Source organism: Gracilinanus agilis, chromosome 2 (assembly GCF_016433145.1).
Source record: "Gracilinanus agilis isolate LMUSP501 chromosome 2, AgileGrace, whole genome shotgun sequence".
Taxonomy (NCBI): Eukaryota; Metazoa; Chordata; class Mammalia; order Didelphimorphia; family Didelphidae; genus Gracilinanus; species Gracilinanus agilis.
In genome coordinates this window covers 283,740,969-283,765,786 of record NC_058131.1, presented here as the reverse complement: position 1 = coordinate 283,765,786, position 24,818 = coordinate 283,740,969, and the positions used below count along the sequence as shown (strand labels likewise).

The 24,818-nt window shown below is 45.0% G+C and overlaps 2 protein-coding genes across 6 annotated transcripts in view; one reads left to right on the top strand and one right to left on the bottom strand.

Moving 5' to 3' along the window:
- NUP188 (nucleoporin 188) overlaps positions 1-16,012 on the top strand; it is a 46,128-nt gene extending 30,116 nt beyond the window's left edge. Inside the window, exons 16-44 of the mRNA XM_044664010.1 lie at positions 292-444; positions 610-736; positions 1,069-1,156; positions 1,248-1,324; positions 2,045-2,159; positions 2,595-2,715; positions 2,904-2,970; positions 3,397-3,525; positions 4,385-4,524; positions 5,114-5,220; positions 5,513-5,719; positions 5,858-6,027; positions 6,388-6,457; positions 6,925-6,992; positions 7,496-7,691; positions 9,412-9,489; positions 9,835-9,920; positions 10,158-10,303; positions 10,761-10,942; positions 11,035-11,235; positions 11,606-11,698; positions 12,693-12,851; positions 13,457-13,594; positions 14,002-14,076; positions 14,209-14,424; positions 14,562-14,693; positions 14,804-14,877; positions 15,048-15,177; positions 15,366-16,012. Coding sequence (XP_044519945.1) covers positions 292-444; positions 610-736; positions 1,069-1,156; positions 1,248-1,324; positions 2,045-2,159; positions 2,595-2,715; positions 2,904-2,970; positions 3,397-3,525; positions 4,385-4,524; positions 5,114-5,220; positions 5,513-5,719; positions 5,858-6,027; positions 6,388-6,457; positions 6,925-6,992; positions 7,496-7,691; positions 9,412-9,489; positions 9,835-9,920; positions 10,158-10,303; positions 10,761-10,942; positions 11,035-11,235; positions 11,606-11,698; positions 12,693-12,851; positions 13,457-13,594; positions 14,002-14,076; positions 14,209-14,424; positions 14,562-14,693; positions 14,804-14,877; positions 15,048-15,177; positions 15,366-15,542 — 3,722 coding nt within the window. The 3' untranslated portion in view covers positions 15,543-16,012. The remainder of the gene's footprint in view (positions 1-291; positions 445-609; positions 737-1,068; positions 1,157-1,247; positions 1,325-2,044; positions 2,160-2,594; positions 2,716-2,903; positions 2,971-3,396; positions 3,526-4,384; positions 4,525-5,113; positions 5,221-5,512; positions 5,720-5,857; positions 6,028-6,387; positions 6,458-6,924; positions 6,993-7,495; positions 7,692-9,411; positions 9,490-9,834; positions 9,921-10,157; positions 10,304-10,760; positions 10,943-11,034; positions 11,236-11,605; positions 11,699-12,692; positions 12,852-13,456; positions 13,595-14,001; positions 14,077-14,208; positions 14,425-14,561; positions 14,694-14,803; positions 14,878-15,047; positions 15,178-15,365) is intronic.
- A 965-nt stretch (positions 16,013-16,977) lies between these two features.
- SH3GLB2 (SH3 domain containing GRB2 like, endophilin B2) overlaps positions 16,978-24,818 on the bottom strand; it is a 30,194-nt gene continuing 22,353 nt past the window's right edge. The window contains exons 7-13 of one of the 5 annotated variants that reach the window (XM_044664006.1): positions 24,529-24,591; positions 22,358-22,381; positions 21,295-21,384; positions 20,174-20,274; positions 19,877-19,891; positions 18,452-18,692; positions 16,978-18,150 (exon numbers count right to left, since the gene is read on the bottom strand). In XM_044664006.1, the coding sequence (XP_044519941.1) occupies positions 18,043-18,150; positions 18,452-18,692; positions 19,877-19,891; positions 20,174-20,274; positions 21,295-21,384; positions 22,358-22,381; positions 24,529-24,591 (642 nt within the window). In that variant the 3' untranslated portion in view covers positions 16,978-18,042. The remainder of the gene's footprint in view (positions 18,151-18,451; positions 18,693-19,876; positions 19,892-20,173; positions 20,275-21,294; positions 21,385-22,357; positions 22,382-24,528; positions 24,592-24,818) is intronic. The other 4 variants (XM_044664005.1, XM_044664009.1, XM_044664007.1 and 1 more) reach the window with 4 other exon arrangements.

The following is a 24,818-nucleotide window of genomic DNA, read 5'->3' as shown; positions in this document are numbered from 1 at the left end:
TAATCTATATACCCATTATATAAGGTGGCTCAGTGGATAGAGTCAGGCTTGGTGATGTGAGATCCTGGGTTCAAATAGGGCCTCAATACACTTCCTAGCTATGTGACCCTGGATACGTCCCTTAACCTTATTGCTCTTCAGCCTTGGAACCAATACTTAGTGTCAGTTCCAAGCAGTAGGTAAGGGTTTCAAAAAAAGAGAAGGAGAATGGAGATATAAGGAGGAGTTATCTTACTTTTGAGTGGCCAGGGATTAGCTTGTTTTTTTCTTCCTTCTTCATTCCTGCTATAGGGGGTCAGACCAATCTTCGTATACCTCAGGGCACAGTGGGTCAGGTAATGCTGGATGACCGGGCTTATCTAGTACGATGGGAATATTCCTACAGCAGTTGGACTCTGTTCACTTGTGAGATTGAAATGCTACTACATGTTGTATCCACAGCAGGTAAGAACAACTTGGGAGTCAGTCACAATGGGAGAGGGAAGTGGATAAACAGGAAGTTAGAACTTGGGACCATCAAGGGACTGTCTTGCTGATTTGCTTCACATAGGATTGGTCAATGATCCAAAAGGAGTTAGTTTCAAGCCCACAAACTACCTTTCCCCTCAGATGTGATTCAGCACTGCCAGCGAGTCAAACCTGTCATTGACCTGGTTCACAAGGTCATCAGCACTGATTTGTCCATAGCTGATTGTCTCCTGCCAATCACTTCACGCATCTACATGTTGTTGCAGAGGTAAGTTACTGATGAGCAGTCCCCTAGTTATATGAAAGCACTTGAAACAGAATTTTCTTGCTCTAAGAAATTACTCTCAGACATGTTAGGGTTTCTAGGAACTACAACAACACATCCATTGGTCCAAAGCCAGTTTACTCAGTGGGTGGCATTGGTATAGTTACTCTTCTTCCAGTAGAGGGCTTTCCTGTTTATCTAGCCTAACTGAGAAGAGAAACTTGGAAGGAGAAGAGTTGGAAATAATATTTGTCATGGAACAAATTGTATTACTATTTTTACGGAGTGCAGTACTTTCAGGAAATATGAGGGCCTGATTTTCTTTCCTCAACTAGGTTAACAACTGTGATCTCTCCTCCTGTGGATGTCATTGCTTCCTGTGTCAATTGTTTGACTGTATTAGCTGCCCGGAATCCAGCTAAGGTGGGAGTCCATTTTCCTGCCACTTGAAGATTATGGAATATGCACAGATGGAGCAAAAAAGAAATACTTAGCTTCTCTCTTCCCTTCATAGGTCTGGACTGATCTTCGCCATACAGGGTTTCTGCCATTCGTAGCCCATCCAGTCTCCAATATGAGTCAGATGATTAGGTGAGCCAACTCTTAGCTAGGGGAAAAACAATCTGTTAAGAGACCTAGAGCATCCTCACTAATAATTAAAATGAATGAATAATTCCCCTTTATCTACCTGCTTCCTGCTGCCACTTGCCCATTCAGCTTCCATTTTGGATGCAAGAGGTGACAAGGAAAGAAGGGCTGGTTTAAAGAGGGGAGAAGGGGGGGAGGCTATTGCCTGTGGCTCTTCTCCTTCCACCAGAAAGCCTTGTTGAAGAACATGTTTGGCATCAAGCAGCACTTACTCTAAAGTATGTGGGTGTTTACTTTCTAACCTAGAGAATCCATATATCCTGGGTCCTGGTATTTGACCCACTGTTCTTAAAATGCAAAATGGCCAAATCATTGTTCCTATTTCTCAGGAGTTTCAATGAACCCAGCAGCCCTCAACTCATAGAACAGTAGGATCCATATTTTCTGCTCATTTTTACCTTACTCTTCCTTATAATTTAAGCATGTTTGCACTGCATGTTTTTAGGCATGGGAATGTATCCTTTACTGAAAACCTTTTTGAATGAAATGTATTTTATTTATGTCCACTAAGCATAAAACAGGCCATTTTGTAGAGTTCTGGCACAGCTGTTACAATTAGGCTTCCTGAGAGGTAACTGGAATGCTCTATGAAAAATTTGGTGCTACCCTGGGAATGCAAGAATTGTGTTTTGGGTTTCATGCTGCTTCTCTCTCCTTCACCAGTGCTGAGGGAATGAATGCAGGGGGTTATGGAAACCTCTTGATGAATAGTGAGCAGCCACAGGGTGAATATGGAGTCACCATTGCCTTCTTACGCTTAATCACCACTCTTGTCAAGGTAAGTTCTCATCGATTATGGTTCTGAAGCATTTACCCTACAAGATTCTGATTCCTTGAATTATGTTTGGTAGTGGTAGTATAAGGAGTTTAAGCTGTGAGATCTCCCTTGTGTAAACATAACTCTGTAGAATGTTCATGGGAGAAATCATATATCCTTAAATGCTGAAAATAACTACTTTTCTTCCCTATTAGTTTGTCTCCTCCCTAATGCTGACACTGAGTTGCTTTCCCAAATGAATAAGGACCTCATGTAGACTGTTCATTTGACTTAAGGGCTTAACAAATATTTCTCTTATCAGTATCCACTGGCTTCCTGCTTCTATACAATGCAAAGGCATTACCTTAATTCTGTTTGGACTTTAACTCTGGCAGTTTATTCTGCAGTAATTGAAAGGCTTCATAGCAATAGATCTCATGAGATGGTTTCCTATAGGGTCAGCTTGGTAGCACCCAGAGCCAAGGGCTGGCCCCTTGCATCATGTTTGTGCTGAAGGAGATGCTTCCCAGCTATCACAAGTGGCGTTACAATGTCCATGGAGTGAGAGAACAAATTGGTAAGGATATTCCTAAAAGAGAACATGTGGGGATTTGAGGGATCAACAAAGGTGTGGTTACTATTTCTTTGATGGTTTTCCTTTCCTGTGGTATGTTAAGTCCTGCAGCATAAGATTTTATAACATAGTTTTCTGGATTGTGTTCCCTGACATCCTGAATTAGATTATTCCTTTTTTTCTGATTCCAGGCTGCCTGATCCTTGAGCTGATCCATGCAATTCTGAATTTATGCCATGAGTCAGACATTCATAGCAGGTGAGATGGGAAAGAGCTGATGGGGTTTGAAAGCTTAGATTCTATTTCTTGTGCCAGCAGCCACTCCAGCAAGCCTTAGGAAGAAAAATAAAAGCCTAATGGGCAAGGCCAGCATATCTTCTTTTCCGGAGAAGCTACTGCTGTATGTGTGGCCTGGGCTACTTGTCTCTTGATTGAAAAAACTTTCAGTGGTAAATTTCCCTGCAAATTTAATGTGGATTTGTTTTTCTTGTGCTATCTGCATTTGGAGATAAAAGGACAAAACAGGCCAGATTGCTTGTTAAATAGTCTTTGATTATCTAGAAAAGGCTCCTTATTGCTCTATAAATGGAGTCTGGCAAGTTATGCTTTTCTAACCTTGCCCTTATGATCCAAAGATGTCCTTGCTGACTTTTGAGGGACTCAGAGAACTCTCTTGTTTTTTAGCCATTCTCCCAGTCTACAGTCTCTTTGTATCTGTAGCCTGGCCAACACTGAAGCTGGTCAAGCGGTCATCAACATCATGGGCATTGGTGTGGACACCATTGACATGGTGATGGCAGCTCAGCCCAGAAGGTAAGTCCCATTTCCCACCACCAGGGTAGGATTTTTTAATTCCTTATCAGGTGGATTTTACTGGTTTCTTTTGAGGTGAACAGAAGATGCTAGCCTCTGTGCTAACAAATGGCATCCCTTTCCCTGTCTTTCTGTGTTATTCTCATGGCTACAAACAGATTTATAGCATATGTATTAGCCAAAAGAGAAAAAGTTTTCTCTGTGTGTTTGTATTGTCGTTACTGATCCCATATCTCCCAGTTATCCTAATTTAAATTCGCCTAGAATGTGGTCTACAAGATTTTCCCCCTTTTTCTTTTTTACAAACTATGTCTGTTTTTTGAGTTCTAAATTCTTTACCTCTCTCCAGCCTCTGCCCTACCCATTGAGAAGGCAAACAATATGATACCCATTTATACATGTGAAGATTTTCACCTTTTGCTCTCCTAATAGATAACTTCATTGCAGCCCCAATTGGATTATTATGAACTACAATAGGGTTCTGCTTCAAGCTATAGTCATACTATTCTTATTCAGAGCTAATTGTGCATACAGCATACTTTTCTACATGGTATTATTTGATTGCATGTGTATGGCATTGGGTGGTGTGTTTCTATATGGTTACACTTTGCTCCTAGACTGTCACATAGCTGATAATAATAACTTATGTTTCTCTAGCACTTTAAAGTATGCAAAGCAATTTATATTCATTATATCATTCGAGCTAAGGGAGTTAACTACTTCAGTCTTGAGTTTGGCCTGGGGTGTCTGCCAGAAGTTATAGTAGTCTTTGACCACTGTCAAGTTCTTAATTTGAAAGATCACATATGATGAGAATGACATTGTCTGAATCAACTTGAGTATTCATTTGGCTTTTCAGTGATGGGACAGAAGGTCAGGGGCAAGGCCAACTACTCATCAAGACAGTAAAACTGGCATTCTCAGTGACCAACAATGTTATTAGACTGAAACCTCCTTCCAATGTGGTGTCTCCCCTGGAACAGGCTCTCACTCAACATGGTAAGTACCTCTGTCATGGCCAGCAGCAGGTCTGTACACAATGTAAGGTTTTATGCAGGGTTTAGCAGAAAACATTTCCTAATTGGTTCCATGTTGAGACATGTAGTTCTTCAGCCACCACTTGTGGAAGCTGTGTGGTGGTCTGGCTATCATTCAACTGAGAGATTAGTTCTAATGCCGGTCCTGTAACTTAATCTTACCATCTTAGGTAAATCTTGTCCTCAGTTTCCTCATCTTTACAACAAAGAAGCTAAGCTAGCTAATTTCTTTGATTCTTTTGAACCTTAAAATTCTTTCATTTTCCGAAAGGCCAATTTCTCTTTAGAGCCTTGTCATTCTAATTATTATCATTACTAACCTATTAACTGGAAGACACTGTTCAACATATAATTCTATTGTGTCCATTATCTTGCTCTCATATCTTCATCCACTTACAATTAGCAAAAGATAATATAATGTGGTTTCCTTGGATTTCTGTGGCACCTACATATTTTAGATAGGATATTTTGACCATTTTTGAGTAGTTATCTCTCTGTAGGCCCATGGATCAGATAACTTTGAAATCTCCCTTTCTTCTTAATTTATCTAGGTGCCCATGGGAACAACCTTATTGCTGTTTTGGCCAAATACATCTATCACAAACATGACCCTGCCTTGCCACGACTTGCCATCCAGCTGCTGAAACGCTTAGCAACGGTAGGATTCTTCTTTACAAGCTAGAGTCTTGAAAATTGTGATTTTTCTTCACTTTGGTACCTTGGAACCATGTAAAACTTTACCTTAGGGGAAATAGCTATTAAAGGAGATGGTGAAGTTTGTGCTGTTTGTAAAATGGTTTTCTCTGAATAGACCTCCTTGTACTATAATTTTCTTTTATGGATTTCCTAAATTTATTCTTTCCCCCTTTTATGCTCCTTCAAATAGTTGGCCCACCTTTGGCCTCTATGGGAGAACATTTGCCACATTGGCAGCTTTGGTGTCCCCACAGGTTGCCCCGATGTCCGTGTATGCCTGCCTGGGCAGTGATGCAGCTGCTATCCGGGATGCTTTTCTGACTAGGCTGCAGAGCAAAATCGAGGATATGCGCATCAAGGTTATGATCCTAGAGTTTCTCACTGTTGCCGTGGAGACCCAACCTGGCCTCATTGAGCTTTTTCTGAACCTTGAAGTGAAAGATGGGAATGATGGCTCCAAAGTAAGTTCCTCTCCTCAATGAATCTGGGCTGGCTGCAGGACCTAGAAGGAGTTCTCTGTAGGAAGTCAGCTTTGTGCTCAATCCTCCAAAGACTATCTGTGCTGGTAGATACAGTCTGAACTTTCTGTTCTTTTCCAGGAATTCAGTCTTGGAGAATGGAGCTGTCTCCAGGTGGTACTAGAGTTAATTGATTCAAAACAGCAAGATAGATATTGGTGTCCACCTCTGCTGCACCGTGCTGCCATAGCTTTTCTGCATGCCCTGTGGCAGGATCGCCGGGACAGTGCCATGCTGGTTCTCAGGACCAAGTGAGTATTTTCTTCACTGCCCACCAGCAGGGGTCATCGCTGCCTCAAAACTCAGCTTGCTTTAATCCTGTCGCCTTTGGTTTAATTCCATCAGCACTTCTCAGAGTGACAAACAGCAGGTGTAAGCTTTGAGTTGGTTGGTTTTGCTCCAAGGGAGCATGTTAAGTCACAGAGCAATGCAAGATGGATTGACAGGGCTCTCTTTGCTTGGGAAGTGTTAGCAGTAACCACCAGATGATGACTTTTGTTGAGGCTCTCTTGTCTCTTAAGGAGAAATCACTGAGAACAGTGGCAGTGGGGTGAGTTAAGGAATTTATATTGAATAACCAACATCATCACAATATATTTACCCTTTTTTAGACCAAAGTTTTGGGAGAACTTGACCAGCCCGTTATTTGGGACCCTATCTCCTCCCTCAGAAACATCTGAAGTAAGTTGGGTGAGATGATAATGAATGTAACAAAAATTGGGGGGGAGAAAGGCTAGGTTTTGAAGAACAGATAGGAATAGGAACAGATGCCTTCTCTATTTCCTCAAAGGGCTTGAGTCAGATTTGTGAAATCCTAGGCATTTCTCCTCTTAAATAACACTCTTGCCCTTTTTTTTTTTTTAAGCCTTATCCTGGAAAAAGGCTGTTGAATTCTTGATTCTCCACATATGTAATGGATGACTCTATCCAGTTCATGTCAGCCGCTTTGGAGACGTTACTACCCTGAGGTCTTTGCCTCTTACAAGTCATTTGCTAATTTTAGTTTAGGATCTCCTTGTCCCATTAGAAACCAAATGAGTTTTGTGCATGTTTGCTTTCTGTTTTATGTCTGAAGACTAGATATGGAATACTAAGATGTAAGATTTCTTTGTGTAATTGGTATATTCTTTGTTTTTTTCCCTCCTTAGCCCAGTATCCTGGAGACCTGTGCCTTAATTATGAAGATCATTTGTTTGGAGATATATTATGTAGTTAAGTGAGTCTTTTTCCCTCTTGAGACTTTATTTAAAGGCTTGGGTGGAGACATTTTTTTTAGATTGTTCTTTCCAGGAAGAGAATTTAGTGTTATGAACCCAAGCAAAAGAAGGGATAGTTTGAATTTTTAACTTTCTAGAGACACAGTAGTACTCTTAGCATGTGTTCTTTAAGACTCCTAGTCATCCTTCTTTGTTACCTTTTGTAAATATCAGGAATGTATATAGGAAAGCAAGTTTCTGTGCCTGTGGAAGAGGCCCTGTGATATAGGCTAATTTGATGGAATCATCAAGCATTGGATTTAGTGAATGGCCCAGGGGAGAAAAATGCTTTGGGGAGTATCATGGGAACCATCTACATAGAAAATGTAGAAAACAAGGCCTGAGTTGTCTACCTTGGGAGATTGGTGGAGTTTGGGGTTTGTTTTTTTATCCTTTTAGGGCACTGTTTGATCATTTTGCTGTCTTGCTTAAAGTTGTCCCTTTTTTCCCCTTAACTCCTTAGGGGCTCACTGGACCAGTCCCTAAAAGATACACTCAAGAAATTCTCCAGTGAGAAGCGTTTTGCCTATTGGTCAGGTTATATCAAGTCTTTGGCAGACCACATGGCAGAGACAGAAGGCAATGGCTGCACCTCTTTGGTGGAGTACCAGATGCTGATCTCTGCTTGGCGGATGCTTCTCATTATTGCCACCAGCCATGTAAGCATGTGTCCTAAGCAGCTTTATTTCGCTTGTTTCTCATGTGTAGAGTGGATTGAGATTCCTGGAAGTCACCACCCACCCCTTGGGCAAATCTGTGAGAGCTAAGTCATTAACCAGCTCTCTACAGAGAGACCTAGGAGTGATCACTAGGGACTTAAGGTGTTGCAGCCAGCAGTGAGTATTAAAGAAGAGGCTAAAACAGCTGTTTAACCTCTTTAGATAAAACCATAAAGGTGTTATTCCCAGCAGGAATGACACCTCCTGTTTTTCCTTCTGTTGTAATTGTAAGTTCTGATAGTCTTCATTTTTCCATAAGGCCCACAGTTTAGGAGTATATCCAACTGCCTTCTATTGTTACAATCTCTGGGTACTCAGCAAATACTTATTGGTTGGTCATCTTGTTAATATAATAAGAGCAGTCTTTCAGCACCCTCTGTGTAGGACACTTTGGTTCACTTTCATTGGTTGCAGAAATTTCAGTCTCTAATCCTTTCAGGGAAACAAGGAAACAAGCAATTATTACAATTTTCATAGATGCAAAAGTTTTTTGTTATGTTTTTAAACCCATATCTTATGTCTTAGAATCAATACTATTTTTTGGGTTCCACGGCAGAAGAGCAGTAAGGTCTAGTCAATAGAGGTTAAATGACTTGCCTAGGGTCCCACATCTAGGAAGTATCTGAGATCAAATTTGAACCCAGGACACCCACCCTAGTCTATAGGCCTAGGTCTTAATCCACTGAACCACCTAGCTATCCCAACAAAAAGGAGTTTTTAGGTCCAGAACTCTTTGTGAATGTCTGTCCCCAAGTGTACACTTTGGGAAGGAGATTCAGTAGTAGATTCCAGGAGGATCATTTTGCATTTTCCTTTGCCAGTTTGATACCGTTGTGCTATGAACTTAAGCTTTAGCAAAGAGTTTAGTTGATGTGTTCTCAGCAGAAGTTGGAATAATGATCTAAGAATTCAGGTTCAGTGGATGCATCCTTAGTTGAAGTATACTATGTACGTGTCTTCTGTGAAACCCGTCTCCTAGTGCCAGAGTTTAGCTCCTTTGAGTTTTGGGTGTCCCTAAGGGATTGGAGCTACTACCATAACCATAATCCACAGCATTTAGTAAGTGTCTTCTAGGCCTACTAGGTTCTGGGTGTTGTGTTTATATTTGTGAAGCTCTGAACCTTCAGATACAAGGAAGTTTGATGCTGAGAAAGCACTTTCAGTAAATACTCATCTAGTGAGCCCCATATCGTATGACTTGGCAGAATTTTCTTGAATTGTGCCTTTGCGACCTCAACATCTTCTTTTCTCTCCTTTAAGAAACTGAACATGTCCAGACTACAGTTGGATTTTAGCTAAGAAAATGAAATTCTTTTTCAGAAGAACACTGACACTTGACAGATATCATTATGGTCACTTTCCTAAACCCCAAAGTGGGTGGCATGGTTTATTTGGTCCATAAAATTACTGGCCAAGGTCCATTGTTAGAGTTGACATTGAGACCCTCTCCCCCCTAAAATTACTGGCTGAGGTCCATTGTTAGAGTTGAGATTGAGACACATACTTCCCACCCACCTACCCCCGACACACATACACACACACACACACACACACACACACACACACACACACACTCACTCTCTCTCTCTCTCTCTCTCTCTCTCTCTTTACATATCGGAAAATCTTCCCACCTAAAAACCTTCTTTGTCTTCTTTTTCAGGCAGATATAATGCATCTGAATGATTCTGCTGTTCGATGTCACCTGTTTCTTGATGTGCTTGCTGGGACCAAAGCATTAGTGAGTGTGTTTCAAAGCTTTTAAATCCACTGGGTAGGAAATGTTTTGCTGAAGTCGGGTACTTCAGAATTCCCTGACCTGTTAGTTATACAGCTGATTTACTATAAGGGGCATGATTCAGTTTTAGAATCTGTTGTATAGAAACAAGCCTTCTCCAAGTCTCAGGTCTATGGGATTGCCATTCTTCTTTCCCCTTCATCATTTCAGGGCTGGTTCTGAGTGCCCCTATCTATAGACAGTGAGCTGAAGAAATTATTGGAAATGGTGGGGGTACCACTAGATGTGTGGAAGTTAGGTTTCCTAACTAGCATAATACAGGGTTTTAACTTAACCATTTTTTTCTAGCTGCTAGTCCCTGCATCAGTGAACTGCCTGCGACTAGGATCCATGCTATGTACCCTGTTGCTCATCTTGCTTCGGCAATGGAAGAGGTAAGGTTTTATGTTGGAAGAGTTAATCAATCTCTTCCTTGACCCTTTTTCCTAGTCCCTTGCTCTAAGAAAAGTAATAACTTGTCATTAAAATTAAATTTCCCACATTAGGTTTTAGTATATCTTTTCCACCATGACTGATCCAGAAAACTGGATCTGATTAGTACTAATTAGTGGGCATCCAGATGCCAAAGGCAAGTTATTGATGACATCTGAGGTTTTTTATTTCATTCCCAGAGATTTGGCTTCTATGGATGAAACCCTTAGCTCCCTGATGGAGATTCTGGAGGGAATCCTACAGGCAGACCAGCAGCTAATGGAAAAGGCTAAGGCCAAAGTGTTCTCAGCCCTCCTTACTGTCCTTCAGATGAAAGAATGGAAAGGTGAGATGGGCTGGATAGCAAAAAAGGACACCACAATCCTAACAAGATAGCTTTCTCTTTTCTTTCTTCTAGTTCAGGAATTGATGTTGGTTTGCCCTGTTTTTTTTGTGGGTCTTTTCAGTAGTGGGAGATTTGGGGTTGAGGAGCTGCTAATCCAGGCATAGATCTGAGTCTCTTAAATTTAGCATTTCCATTACTCCCTCTTAAGTGTGGCATGTACACATTGCCTTTCTGAACTTCACAGTATTTTCTCGGTTTCTCTCTTTTCACCTAGCCCCTAATTCACCTCTTTTGTATCCTTCACTTGGTTGAAATTTGTATATCATTTTAGATCAAGAAATAACCACTGGGGAATACCATTCATCCATTCCCACCCCACCCCACCTCTACCCACCCCCCAAGCCCAATAGTAGGTGGTATTAAGGGACTGTGAATGGATCCTTTGTCTATTTTGCAGTAAGTGATATCCCACAGTACTCCCAGCTGGTGCTCAATGTCTGTGAGACCCTTCAGGAAGAAGTGATTGCCCTCTTTGACCAGACTCGTCACAGCTTGGCCTCAGGCACTTCGCCAGAAGACAAGGACAGCATGGAGACAGACGATTCTTCACGGCTTCGGCACAAGGATCAGCGGGATGGGGTAAGGGTAGTCTGTCCATCCCCTTTCCACAAGCAACCTTAGGAGCCTTTTACCATCTGTCTCTCTGTCTACTTTCTTCTTGGTTCCAGCAGGTGTGTGTCCTGGGCCTACACTTGGCCAAGGAACTATGTGAAGTGGATGAGGATGGAGACTCTTGGCTGCAGGTTACCCGTAGAATCCCTATTCTGCCCACTCTCTTCACCACCCTGGAGGTGAGCCTGAGAATGAAGCAAAACCTGCACTTTACAGAGGCTGCACTTCACCTTCTATTCACCTTGGCCCGAACCCAACAGGTAAGAAGAAGACAGTTTTAGGGAGCCACCATCTCTGAGCTATTAGAAATATAAATCCAAGAAGTTATGATAACCCCAAACTGCCTTTTCTGTTCTTACGCAGATTAAATTGTTTCATTAGATACTTCCTGGTAGAGTTTGGAAGGAGCTGATTATATCAGAAACCCAAGTGCATCTTATAGTCATGGTTGAGGCTTATATTTATTTCCTTTCCTCATTCTCTACCCCACTCTCATCCCCCATAATAAAGGCAAGAGAGCTCTTGCTATATTCTAGTATTTGGTACTTCTATCCATGGTGGAGGAGTAGTGACATATTGAGTTTTCAGTATCTTGAGAGCTACCTTCAGAACATGTCATCTGTGTCCCAGGGTGCAGCAGCTGTGGCTGGAGCTGGCATCACCCAGAGCATCTGTTTGCCCCTCTTAAGTGTGTATCAACTCAGCACCAATGGAACAGTGCAGGTGAGTACAGCCAGGCATCTAATACAGGTATAGGTGAGTCAGCCACCCAATTTAAAATGAGTGTTGTTCTCTTCATGGAAGAGCTTATTTTTTGCTATTGGGATTATTACCATCCCAGTTTCCTGAAGTAATTCTTGATGCCTTTTGAATCATGATCCTTGTGAGAGCACAGCTTACTGTGGGGAGAACTATAATAGTTCCTCCTAGAATTTCTGACTTATAAGCAAGAATTTCATAACCAAAGACATTACCTTTTTTATACTCATCAGCTGTGGAAAATGGGAAGAATCAGGGAGAATAATTCTTCCTACTTTATAGTTGAGGAAATAAACCCAGAGAGGGGGAGTAGCTAACCCTCAGCCATTGGCAAAGCCAAGAGTAGGACCTTTGTATTCTGATACTGACTTTAGGGCTCTCGGTCTTCTTCCTCTTCCCTGTGAAGACTTCTTGACCCTGCCACACCTGTTCCAGGTCCATCAGTGGAGAGTAGAAGGTGCTGGTGAGGACTAGGGGGCAGCAGGCATACTCTCAGAGCAGGAATGAGCTTGAATACTGGTACTGTAGCTAGCTATGGAGTTCACTTTGAGGTTTTAATGAGTACCTCCTCAGTGGCCCACCCAGTGAACCCTTTTTCTGACCCCTCCCCTTTTCAATAGAATAATAGAATATTAGAGCTGAGAGATCCTAGAGCTCATTTAATCTAACCCTCCTCAGATATGGAAACTGAGGTAAGGCTTAGAAGTTAGCAAGAATAGAACTAGAACTCACACATCCTCTGACTTGTCTAATGCTTTCCACTATATGATATTTCTTTTCCCTCATGATAGGCTCATGGGGGCTGGTAACTATGTTGATTCTGGGAAGAAGCAATCTTACAGTTCTTGAGGCATATAAAGACTTCTCTGTTTATCAGCTCTGTTCACTGGTCATTCTGTCCTAGTGAGAATAGAGCTTTGTCCCATTTTGCCATTTTGTGCATATTTATATCACCCAGACTCCTGGTGCTTCTCGAAAATCCCTTGATGCCCCCTCTTGGCCTGGGGTCTACCGCCTGTCCATGTCCTTGATGGAACGTCTGCTCAAAACCCTCCGCTATAACTTCCTGACCGAAGCCCTGGACTTTGTGGGTGTTCATCAGGAACGAATTCTGCAGGTGAAACTTCTGTGCTCCTTTTTGGAGTTGTGACTCCTAGGCCATCCATGTCCCCATATGGTCAGATGGAAAACTGGGTTGTGGGCAGGGATCTAGTGTGGTATGGGGGTTAGGAAGAGGGCTAGAGTTGCCCCTTAGACAATTTAACAAAGTTAGAAATACTGCCTAGCCAATTCATGCTTTAGATGTTTTTTTTTCCTCTCTTTCATGCTTTCAGTGATTGACCCTTATGAAAATAATTGCCTGTTTGATAATGGATCCAAGTTTATCTCCTCAGGAGAGGAATTGACCCCAGTTGCTTTGTTACTGTCTCTTTAATGTCCTTAACAGTTATTATGGGGACAGTAGGTGGCCCAATGGGCAGAGAGCCATACCTGGAGATGAGAGGTCCCGAGTTCAAATATGATCTCATATATTTCCTAACTGTGTGACCTTGGGCAAGTCACTTGACCCCAGGTGCCTAGTCCTTAGTATTGATTCTCAAACAAAAGATGAGGGTTAATTTTTTTTTTTAAGTTACTATGGTCCCTTCCACCCTACTCCTACCCTTGACCCCAGCCATGTTATATAGGAAGTGTTCTTATTCCAGTTCCTTATCTCTCCAGTGCCTCAATGCAGTAAGGACAGTGCAGAGTTTGGCCTGCCTAGAGGAAGCTGATCACACTGTAGGCTTCATCCTGCAGCTCTCCAATTTCATGAAGGAGTGGCAGTTTCATTTGCCACAGCTCATGAGAGACATACAGGTAAGGGACAGCTTGGTTTCTATCCTGGGCTGGCATGCAGGTTAGTCAGGTAGGCCACGAGGCCTATGTTTCTAGAAAGGCAAAATCCAGGGGTCTTAAGGGGGTGGGAGAGTAGGGGCATAGTGTAATTCAGAGCAGCAGGGACCACATCCTCTGGGATTCCAGATCACATGACAGTGAAGTCCAAAGACCCTAAGGAGCCTTTGGAAGCAAAGGGTTGGATTTTAGGTATCTTATTCCTTCAGGTAGTTTTTCTTATCAAAGGACATTCAGAGCTCCTGTCAAGGTTGAGTGTATGAGGGGAAACAAGCATGATTGTAATAATCTGAATAAAACTCTTGATTTAAAAAAATGTCCCATTTGCCCCTCATTCCCTACCTGCTTCCCTCTTTCCTGGTGTGTTCTAGGTAAATCTGTGTTACCTCTGTCAGGCTTGCACCTCTCTCCTGCATAGCCGCAAGATGCTGCAGCACTATTTACAGGTGAGGGCAGCTCCAGGAAGACATTCCTTAACTCCAATACCAACATTGTAACTCTTAATTACTTCTATCCTGGATGAGAACAGAAAGAGTTCCTGGAGGAAATCATCCTTGGTTTCTTTTCTCCTACCATAGAACAAAAATGGAAGTGATGCCATGCCCTCAACTGTGACTCCTAGAGTCCAACGCCCTCCCCAGCCCTCATCCTCAAAGCAGCCTAATCCTGATGTCGAGGCTGCAGAGCAGAGAGCCCTTCGAACAGTCCAGTATAGCCTCCTGAAAATTCTTAGCAAGACGCTGGCTGCCCTGCGCCACTTCACCCCTGATGTCTGCCAGATCATTTTGGACCAGGTATTCTGTCCTTGTGTCTCAGCCCTGGAAAAAAGACTGGGCATAGGGAGAAAATAATGTTTTTAGTCAATAGGGAGTGGAATCAGAAGGATTAGGAATGGATGGGTGATTGCCTCCTGAATTTCTCTTCTTTATAGTCCCTAGACCTTGCTGAATACAATATCCTTTTTGCCCTGAACTTCACAACCCCAACCTTCGACTCTGATGTGGCTCCCTCTTTTGGGACTCTCCTGGCCACAGTAAACGTGGCCCTCAACATGTTGGGAGAGGTAGGACCAATGCCTAGAATATCTCCCTTACCAGACTTTGTTTATCTTCTGCATTTCACTTCTGGTTCTAATGTCTCTCCCCCCCCCCCCTCCACCCCCCAAACCTACAGTTGGACAAGAAAAAGGAATCCCTGTCCCAGGCTGTGGGGCTGAGCACACAGATGGAGGGGACCAGGACTCTGAAGTAAGACCTTTTCTATATAGCTCCAAGTGGTTTGGTGTTTTTTTTTTGTTTTTTTTTTTTCATCTGAGCCCAGGATCTTATTGGTGATAGATGGGGAATTTTCAGTCTTTGATTCTTCATCCTTATTCCCCATTGCTCAGCTCTGGCAACTAATCTGTGGTCCTTCACAGGTCCCTCCTGATGTTTACAATGGAAAATTGCTTCTACCTGCTCATCTCCCAGGCTGTACGCTACCTGAGGGACCCAGCTGTGCACCCCAGGGACAAACAGCGAATGAAGCAGGAGCTCAGCTCAGAGTTGGTATGGAGGGGGCCTCAGGGCAGGGGAAGAGGGAAACAGTCCTTTAGGGATTCCGATACCCTGTCCTTTGTCCACTTTCCTGATATAGAGGAATACACGCTCCTCTTAAGTAACTGGATACCTTGGACCCCAGAGAGAGACAAAGTCAAAGTCTGAGCTGATGTTACTCTTTCCCCTTTACATTCTAGAGTACATTGCTCTCCAGCCTTTCTCGTTACTTCCGCCGTGGAGCCCCTACTTCCCCAGCTGCTGGAGTCCTTCCTTCACCTCAAGGCAAGCCAGCCTCAACTTCCAAAGCAGGCCCTGAGAGCCAAGAACCTCTTATTCAGCTAGTTCAGGCCTTTGTTCAGCATGTACAGAGATAGGGTAGTTGACTTTTCCACAGGCTCCTCCTTCCAGCCAGCCTGTGGGCCGTTAGCCTGAGACAACCCCCTTACCCCCCCTCAAAGCACCTCTTACAGGAAACCAATGGTCCAAGCAGGTTCTCTGGGGGATCCATCCTTACTTTTGTATCTCACCTTTGGGTCAGGAGAGGACAGTGGAATCGGAGGATCACTTTTCTTAGACACTTGTATAAAAAACACCCCATGAAAGCATATTCCCTTCCTGCGAGCATTTCTCACTGCTGCTCGTAGCAGCTGGGCCCATCTTCCCTCAGTGGATCCTGTCCCGAGTGAGGCCAGCCCCCGCTGCCAGCTAGGCGAGAGGCGTGTGTGCCATGTACAGTACAAGAGGCCGTGTGCACGGGTTTGAAGCGCCTCTTTCCATACTGTGTTATTGCATTTTTTGTAACTGCTCTATTTATACAGATATTAAAACACTGTTTATAGACACAGGTGTGGTGAGTATCATTAGAACTTTTAGTACAAGCCAGCATGGCATAGGGGAAGAGCACTAGAAATACTTCTCACAACACTTAACTAATCATATGACAAGTATGTTATCTGCCAAATGGGATAATACTAAAATACTCTCACAAGTTGTCCATGTGAGAATCAAATACCATTTTTATGTACCTTCAGTTGATACCTATACATGTGTCTTTATTTGGTGGTTTGGGCCATTCTGTTTCCCTGTGTCCCTTGAGGACTTGCCATTCTGACCCCTTTCTTCTCCCTATATGCAGCATATGAGTGCCTCGCCAAGGCTTCTCTGGAAGTTGTGCTATACCAAGACCCCAATGGGGATGTTCTCTGGCAACCTGGGTGATAATGACCTGTATCTGAGAACAAAATGGGAGAGAATGCCTTCTTCTGTGAGGGAACTGTCTAATTTGGTAAGGAGGCCCATGTCCAAGACCAATCTTCCCTTTTGCCTCCAATACCTCCCTTGCTCTTAGGTCCTTTTCATCCCCATAGTGCTGCTTAATGACCATTAAGCAGAACAGAACATACAAATAATCTTTTCAAATGTATATTTGCTGGGGGCAGCTAGGTGGCCCAATGGATAGAGAGCCAGGCCTAGAGATGGGAGGACCTGGGTTCAAATAGGGCTTCCAGACACTTCCTAGCTGTGTGACCCTGGGCAAGTCACTTAACCCCATTTGCCTAGCCCTTACTGCTCTTCTTGGAAGTATACTTGGAACTGATACTTAGTATTGATTCCAAGATGGAAGGGTAAGGTCTAAAATATATGCTGAAAGTTAAATTTTTCCTAGTCATCTTCTGTGGCTGGTGAACACAGGCCATCCTACCTGTGGGCTGGTCGTTCAGGGCAGAGCCAGACCTTGCCGGGGGGAAGGCATGGCTCTATCACAGTCCTGAGACTAAATTACGAAAAAAGGAGCCTGTTTACAGAAACTTGTGCACTACAGATGGTTTATTATCATTCACAAGAGGCCAAGCAGCCGGGCATTGACACAGAAGTAAAAATGCCAGTTAAAAAGTGAGTGTGAGAAGGGATAGAGACAGAGCATAGGGACAGATTGCAACAGGAGCCTTGTCTGACTACCTACCTGAGGGATAAAAGGAAGGGTGCTGCACTTAAGGTATAATGACTGAAATGACAATGGTAAGGAGACCACGGAGAGGCTCCCATGGCCCCTGTCCCTGGGTTGCTCTCTTAGGACTGGGACAGGGTGTGGGTTAGGTAGGTGAATGAGAGGAATAGCCACTTTCTTCTTTGTTTCAGGGAAGCCCAGATAGATCACTTTCATTATATGTCCTTCCCTCTGGCCCTTGAGGACCAACACAGTCGATACCTAACTGCCCCCTTTTTCTCTTTTTTGGCAACTAAGGGATATAGCCAAAGCTTGAGGTCCAGAGGAAGTGATAATTATGTTATCTGAAGGGGCCTTTGGCCCTATAACCATAAGCACCAGTGAGGACCCTCTGCCTCCAAAGCAAGGGAGCAGAGAGGTTTTCATTCAAGACCTATTTTCTTTCAAGGCCCAGGCTTTTCTCCACTCCACATAACTCTTACCCTCTCCAGAGTCCCCCACCAAGGCTTAGCTTCCTCCCTCAATCCCTGGCTATCTACTTCCTTCAGTAAGCTTTGAGGAAGGGGCAGGAGGGCTGAGAAAAGCAGTGGAGAGGGAAGCTTTCAGTGTCCTGTCTCTAGGGCAGAATGGGAGAAGAAGCAAGATCTGGGACTAAGGGCTGCTCTGAGACCCCTTTGCTCCCTGATGGAATGTTATGTGATGGGGAGTGGAGGACACACAGCTTCCACCCTGAACCAGGAACTGGGCAAGGTAGTTAATGAACAGACAATAAGATGAAGCAAGAGGAGTTAAGGGACAGCACCCTTTTCCTTCCCACACCCCCACACCCCCACCTCCTCTCTCCCACCTGAGGGTGAAAGTGGGAAGCGATGGGAGAAGGTATGGGGAGCCGTGGCAGCCCTCAGAGGGTGGGCCCAGGACCCTGCTTAACTGAGCAGTTCTAAGTAGGTGACGGGCACTTTCCCCTTTCTGTTGCCTCTCTCCCCTATGAGCCAATCGGGATCCATTCCAGGGAGGCTGTAGACTGTAATGAGCTGAAAGGAGGTAGAGGGGAGTTTTAGAGCCCCAATATCCACCTGCCCAAGAGGGCATAACTTGAGACTCTCCCTACCAGATCCTTCACCACCCTCAGCCCTGATCCAGTGAAAGGTACCTACCTGCCCATGAGCCTTGGCCTCTGGCCCCTAGAGTGGCCATGGGGACAGAAAGGAGCTAGGCTCTGCCTGTTCCCTTCTACCATCAAAAGATCACTAATTAGGCCAGTCCCTTCCCACCTATGATCCCCTCCCTCCACACACTAAGAGGACACCTTGGGGTCCCCTTCAGGATGCCCACCTCATCAGCCAGGAGGGCCAGTTCACTGCTGTCAGCCGCCTCATAGTCATACAACACTCGGGCTTTTCGGGTACCACTAGCAGGTGGAGCCACATCATCCAAGCTGATGGCAGCTTCTCCCGTGGAGGGGATACCGGCCACGGTGGGTACTACTGGGATGGTGGCAGCAGCCGTTGCCAGGGAGGCACTGCTCAAAGGTGAGGAGGCAGGTTCAGTGTTGCCCACAAAGGTGCCCGGAAATCTGGAGGGGAAGGACGGAAGGGTTCTTTTTCTTTTTTTTTTAATTTGAATGGAAACACAGGTAGAAAAATAGGTTTCCAGAGCCTTCCTCTCACGGCCAAAAAGGTTGCCGACCCCTGCTTTAGGGAGAGCTCATCCCTCTCTTCTCTTAACAAGAGCACCTCAGTGTACAACTCCATGTTTTGTGTTTAATGAGAGACAGGATTTGCACAAACCAGACTATGAACTCCTTAAGGACAAGAATTGGGATTCCTGTTTAGTGCACCAGGCTGGGCATACATGCAATCAACACTTGTTGACTATTCATTTGAAAGACATTTATTAAGCACCTAATATATGTTAGAGAGACCATGGCAGTACTTAGAAAGCTGGCCTGGAAGGCCCAAAGACCTGAGTTCAAGTTCTCTGATACAAGTGCCTGGTGCCCTGGGCAACTTTCTAAGAGGCCAGGAAGGAATGAGCTAACCTGCAATGGGATGGGGCTTTCCTCATGAAGAAATAATCAGAGAAATCACAGATCTTTTCCCACCTTTATGTAAAAGGTATTATGTAAGGCCTTGTGGGAAATTCAAAGATAAATAAGATAGTTCCTACCCTCAGAGAGCTGACAGTTTTAATAGGGGAGATGAGGTAAGGCACAGGTGATATATATTATACATGTAATATGTAGAATATTATATATTATACACATAATATGCACTATATGTGCCAAATGTGGATAGATACAATATAATACAAATTAAAATATGATAAGAGAATAAAGTGCTCTGGGGTCATAAGAGGGAGAAATCACTTTTTTTTTTTTTAAACCTTTAGCTTCCATCTTAGCATCAATACTGAGTCATCAGTTCTGAGGCAGAAAATAAGTATAAGGGCTAGGCCAGTGACAGCAAGCCTAAAGACGGAGTGCTGGGCTCCCCCACTTACCCCACACAGGGGAGGGAGGAAGCACTCCCAGTGGGTTCCTGGGTGGAGGGGCAGGTGATTTTGAGGAATATCCTCAGAGAGTGTAGAGAGAGGGAGGAGAGTGGCCTGAGCGAGCGCTCTGCTCCCCTCCAGCTCTGTCCCCTGTGAGCCGCCCACCTTACCCCTGTGCTCTGGAGCCCAGGTCATGGAAGCAGATGTCCCTGTGAGCTGTTTCTAACCAAACTTGAGGGTGCATTCCTGCCACCCACCCATACTTACATCACGCCTTGAGTACTGGCCGCATGAGCAAAAGGCAAGAGAAACACACATAAAAAACAGTATCCTCCATGCCCATGGCCTCCCTCCCACCCTCCCCAGCAAGAACCTTTCAGTCCTGACTCCTTGAGGCTCCTGAGTGAGGGCAGAGAGAGCAGCAGCAGACAAGCTGAGCCCACCCCAAAGATCCAATCTCCCCTGCTTAGAGTGGCTCAGAGTCACTACAGAGCAACTGGCTTGGTGCAAGGCCAGCCTTCTTCTAGAGCCCTCCCGCCCTCCCTCTTTCCCCATTCCGCACACCTGCCCAACTGTTTCTGTAGGTCCAGCATGTGTCGATAGCACTGGGAATAATACGTGGCCTGAAACTCCACAAACTCCTGCAGGCAGCGAAGGTGATTCACCTGGGGGGCGGGGGGGGGGGGGGGCGACACCAAAGTACCATCAGTTCCCTTTCCTACCCCCTCCCTGGCCACTTTTCACACCCCCAGAGAGAAAGGTCCTTGGGGGTGAGGAGGGAGGGGTTATAATTTAGTCTATACTCCTGCCAGGTAGGTTCTCTGAGAATGACATTAAATTTTAGGTCAAATATCAGGGAGAACCATTCTCAGGGTAGTTTCTTTTTCCAAGGCACCTAGGTGGTATGGTGTATAGAGCACTGGGTCTGGAAGTCAGGAAGACCCAAGTTCAAATCTAGACTCAGACACTTATTGGGGGTGACTTTGGATAAGTCACTTAACCTCTGTCTGCCTTAGTTTCCTTACCTCTAAAATAAGGATGAAAATAGCTTCTATTTCACAGGGTTGTTGCAATGATCAAATGAGGTATTTATAAAGAGCCTGGCACATAATAGGTACTTAATAAATGCTTTTCTCTTCCGGGGATAAGGATACCCTATTCCTCTGAGGCTCCCTCTTTAATACCAGACACAATACTGTTTTTTTTTTTTTTGCCTTCCATCTTAGAATCAATACTGTGTATTGATTCCGAGGCAGAAGAGTGGTAAGGGCTAGGCAATGGGGGTTAAGTGACTTGCTCAGGGTCACACAGCTAGGAAGTATCTTAGGCCAGATTTGAACCCAGCACATCCTGTCTCTAAGCCTGGCTCTCAATCTACTGAGCCACCCAGCTGCCCTCCATAATACTGGTCATACGTATAACTGTAGTCTGAAATAAAGCACTCTTCCTTTCATTAATGCTTGGAACCCAACCATGAGGGATTCCTTTAGAATAGAATAGAGTATTTAGTAGAGTTTTGCTTTCTCCTAGATCCCTCTTCCATAGTTTTTTGTGTTTTGTTTTGTTTTTTAAATTCAAAACACTTCTACCAGACTTGGGATTTTTGTTTGAGTTTTGGTGGCTCAGGGCAGGAAGCTGAAAAATAAGCTGGTATCAGAATCCTCAAGGGAATCTGGGACACTCACGTGGGTACTGCTAATTCCTTCTAACAGGAGACGAGTAACCTCCGCCTGCCGATCGAACTCTGTCTGGGCCACACGAAGCTCCTGCTCAGCCTGGAAGAGATTGGGGTTGTGGGGGGTGGGTTGGGGGTATCAGAGGACAGGAGTTTCCCTTTCCCCTATCCCCAGTCAGTCATTCAACAAGCATTTATTCAGGGCATGAATAAATGTGTTAGGCCCTATATTAGGCGCCGAGGCATTCTCACCTAATCGCCTCCCTTCCCTCCCATCTCTCCCATCTGCCAGGGGCCAGAAGGGCCTCTTCTCCCCAAGGCCAAAGACATCTCCCTCTCCTCCTAACTCAACCCTTCCATCCTGATCCCTCTTCTCTTGTCCTGAACTCTGAACTATACCCCCAGAACAAGAATCTCTTTTTTCTTAAACATTCATTTTTAAAAATTCAGTTCCAAATCTCTCCCTCCCTCTAGCCCCAGCCCATTAAGAAGGCAAACAGGCTTGTACCCATTATACAAGGGTATGCATCTATGAGGAAGTCAGAGATCAATCTCACTCTCCTCTCTGCCCCTGTAGACTCAGATTCTAATCATGCTCTAGAATCCATGGCCCAGAAGGCTGGACCCACAGAATATGAGAATATCAACCCTTGGAGCCAAAGAAAACACAGACCATAACAGAAGAGAGATACTAGTCCAATCCTTTCTTTTTTCAGTCTTAGAATCGATATTATGTATTTTGGTTCCAAGGCAGAAAAGCAGTAAGGGCTAGGTACTGGGGGTTAAGTCACTTGCCCAGGTCACCCAGCTAGGAAGTGTCTGAGGTCACATTTGAACCCAGGCAAGCACTCCCATTTCTGGACCTGGCTCCCTATCCACTGAGCCACCCAGCTGCCCCATGAGTTGGATCCCTTCATCTCACAATTGACAGTCCCAGAAAAGTGAAAGTGACTTCCTCAAGGTGTCCTAGTGAAGCCTCAGGGCCAACACTGGAAGCCAGGCCTCCTGCCTCTGGCCTGGCCCCTCCAGATCCATTCCAAGCCTCCCCCCACCTCCCCGGGGGAGGTACTTACCTTATCTACCTCATCACTCCACAGCTGTAGGGACCACAACAGGAGACATCAATATGGATGAGACACTGGTCTAGTCCCCAACCCCTCCAAAGGCCCCAGTGCTCAGCAGCAGCCCCAGCCTTCTGGAACCCCCCCCCCCCCACTGCATCCCTACATCTCAGGGGCTGCAGCTGGACACGAGGAGGCAAGTCAGCCCGACATGCTACATGCATGGCCTTCAGGAAAAGCGAGGGAGAAAGGAATGAGCATGGGAGGAAAGAACTACCAACCCTCCCTCAGCATTCTCTTGGCATTGTCACTCGCCCTTCCTTGTACCTAACCTGAGTCTCTTCTGCTGTAATGACTAAGCCTCTGAGGGACTCTTAAATGTGAACAGCTGGCTGACACTTGTCTCTTGCGGGGACACCCCTTCTCTGCTGAGGGCCCAGACTTTTTCTGTGGTAGGGAGCTGGGAAGCGGGATGCTGGACCCCAACTCGCTGGGTGACTCTGAGCCAGTCACATCCCTTCTCTGGGTCTCAGGTTCCCCACCCAATGAATGGGGATTCATTGCCGACTCAAATAGGGTGGTAGAGAGAATAAACAGAAATTCTTAGCGACAAACTAGGAGGAAGTGAACAAGGAGGCCCTTTCCCTTCAAGTAACCCCACTTTGCCTTCCAAAGACTCTCAGGGCCAAGGGGAAATACAGAGTCATTAGATCCTATCTAGGTCCGCAGAGATGGAAAGGGCCTTAGAGGGATTTTGTAGAAGACAGAGCTGAGAGGGAAAATCCCAGGAATCCTGCGGTCATTTCCCGAGTCCCTCCCCCATACAGTGACCACATAGCCAGTGCCAGGACAGCAGTCCCTAATGGCTCTCGCTGGAGTGCTTAAGGCCCTCGCTCCTCCTCCCTGGTCCTCCCCCTCCCTGGTCCACCTTGAAAACACAAGGCAAGTGAATGCTAGAATTTGGAGCTTCCTTCAAGGCCGGTTGTTTGGGTCCACTTGGTGAGGGACACTTGTATTTTGGGGTCAGTGTTGCTAGTGTGAATGGATTGAGCCCCCGAAGCACCAATCCCTCCGGACTTTGGAGTGGGCAAGAGTCCAGGAAGGAAGAGGTGCCGGATCAGTTACAGGGCTGACTCCCCAGAGAGACATGCCTCTTGGCTTCCCCTGTCTTCCTGGGGATCTTATAGCTCAGCAAGGGCAGAAATACTCTTTCAAGACATCTATACGGTACTTTGAATGTTTACTGAATGTTTTTCTTTTCCTTTTTTTTACACCCTTACCTTCCAACTTAGAATCAATATTAAATATTGATTCTAAGGCAGAAGAGAGGTAAGGGCTAGGTTAAGTGACTTGCCTAGGGTCACATAGCTAGAGGTCAAATTTGAACTGAGGACCTCTCTTCTCTAGGCCTGATGCTTTATATACTGAGCTACCTGGCTTCCCTCCCAGAGTGTTTTTCAAACAGCATCTCATCTGAGACTCACAATAACTCTGTGGGTGGACACTACATGAACTGTCTCATTTTTATAAATGAGGAAACTGGCATAGGGGGGTTAAGTGACTTGCCCATGGCCAAACAGCTAAGAATCACTGGTAGGCCTGGAACTCTATCCACTATACTGCAAACCCTCTCTCTTAACGGGTTACGGGATGGCAGCTAAGGTTTTGTTTTTTTTTTTATTTCTCCATGTTTACATGATTCATTTTCTTTCCCTCCCCCTCCCAGAGCCAGTAAGCCCTTCCACTGGGTTATACAAACATTATCACTTATACCTATTTCCATATTATTCATTTTTGCAATAAAGCAGTTTTTCTTTTATTTTTTTAAAATGTTTTTCAGGATGGCAGCTATGGACATGGGGCAGATAGATGAGTGAGGGAAGGGTTGGCACTTCTTCACCCTCTCTGTGAAAAGAGCATTGGAGCTTGAGGGAAGCGTGTCAGGGGAGCGAAATCCAAACCCAGGAGAGATACCTTCAGGCTCTCTGCCACCCTCTGATAGATAATCTAGATGTGAAGTTCCCTTCACCCACCCTCTGGGGCCTCCAAGGGGGTGAGGAAGGCTGGAATCAGGGGGAAGAAAGCTGGTGACTGGGATCCCCATTTCCTTCTCAGAGGTGGGAGGCAGCACAGTGAAGGAGGAGGGAAAGCTGAGGGATGGGGAAACAGGACAAGGAGCTTACCGCGGATGCGCTGGCAGAGAGAATGTAATTACGAGGTCTAGTCTCCTGAAAATCAGGCACGGCCTGGGGTTGGGGAGGGGAACAGAATTCATGGACGAGTCATGCCAGAGATCACTGGGGCCAGGAAGCTAGAGCCAGGGGAAGTGCCCTATCCAGACCCTCATAGACAATGCCTGTTGTACCCAGAGTGCCCAAAGAAAGGGCTGGGGCACCTTAGGGGAGTACTATTGGTGGAGAACTTGAACCCAACCCCCACTCCAAAACTTCCACTGATTCCCTGAGGCTTCTGC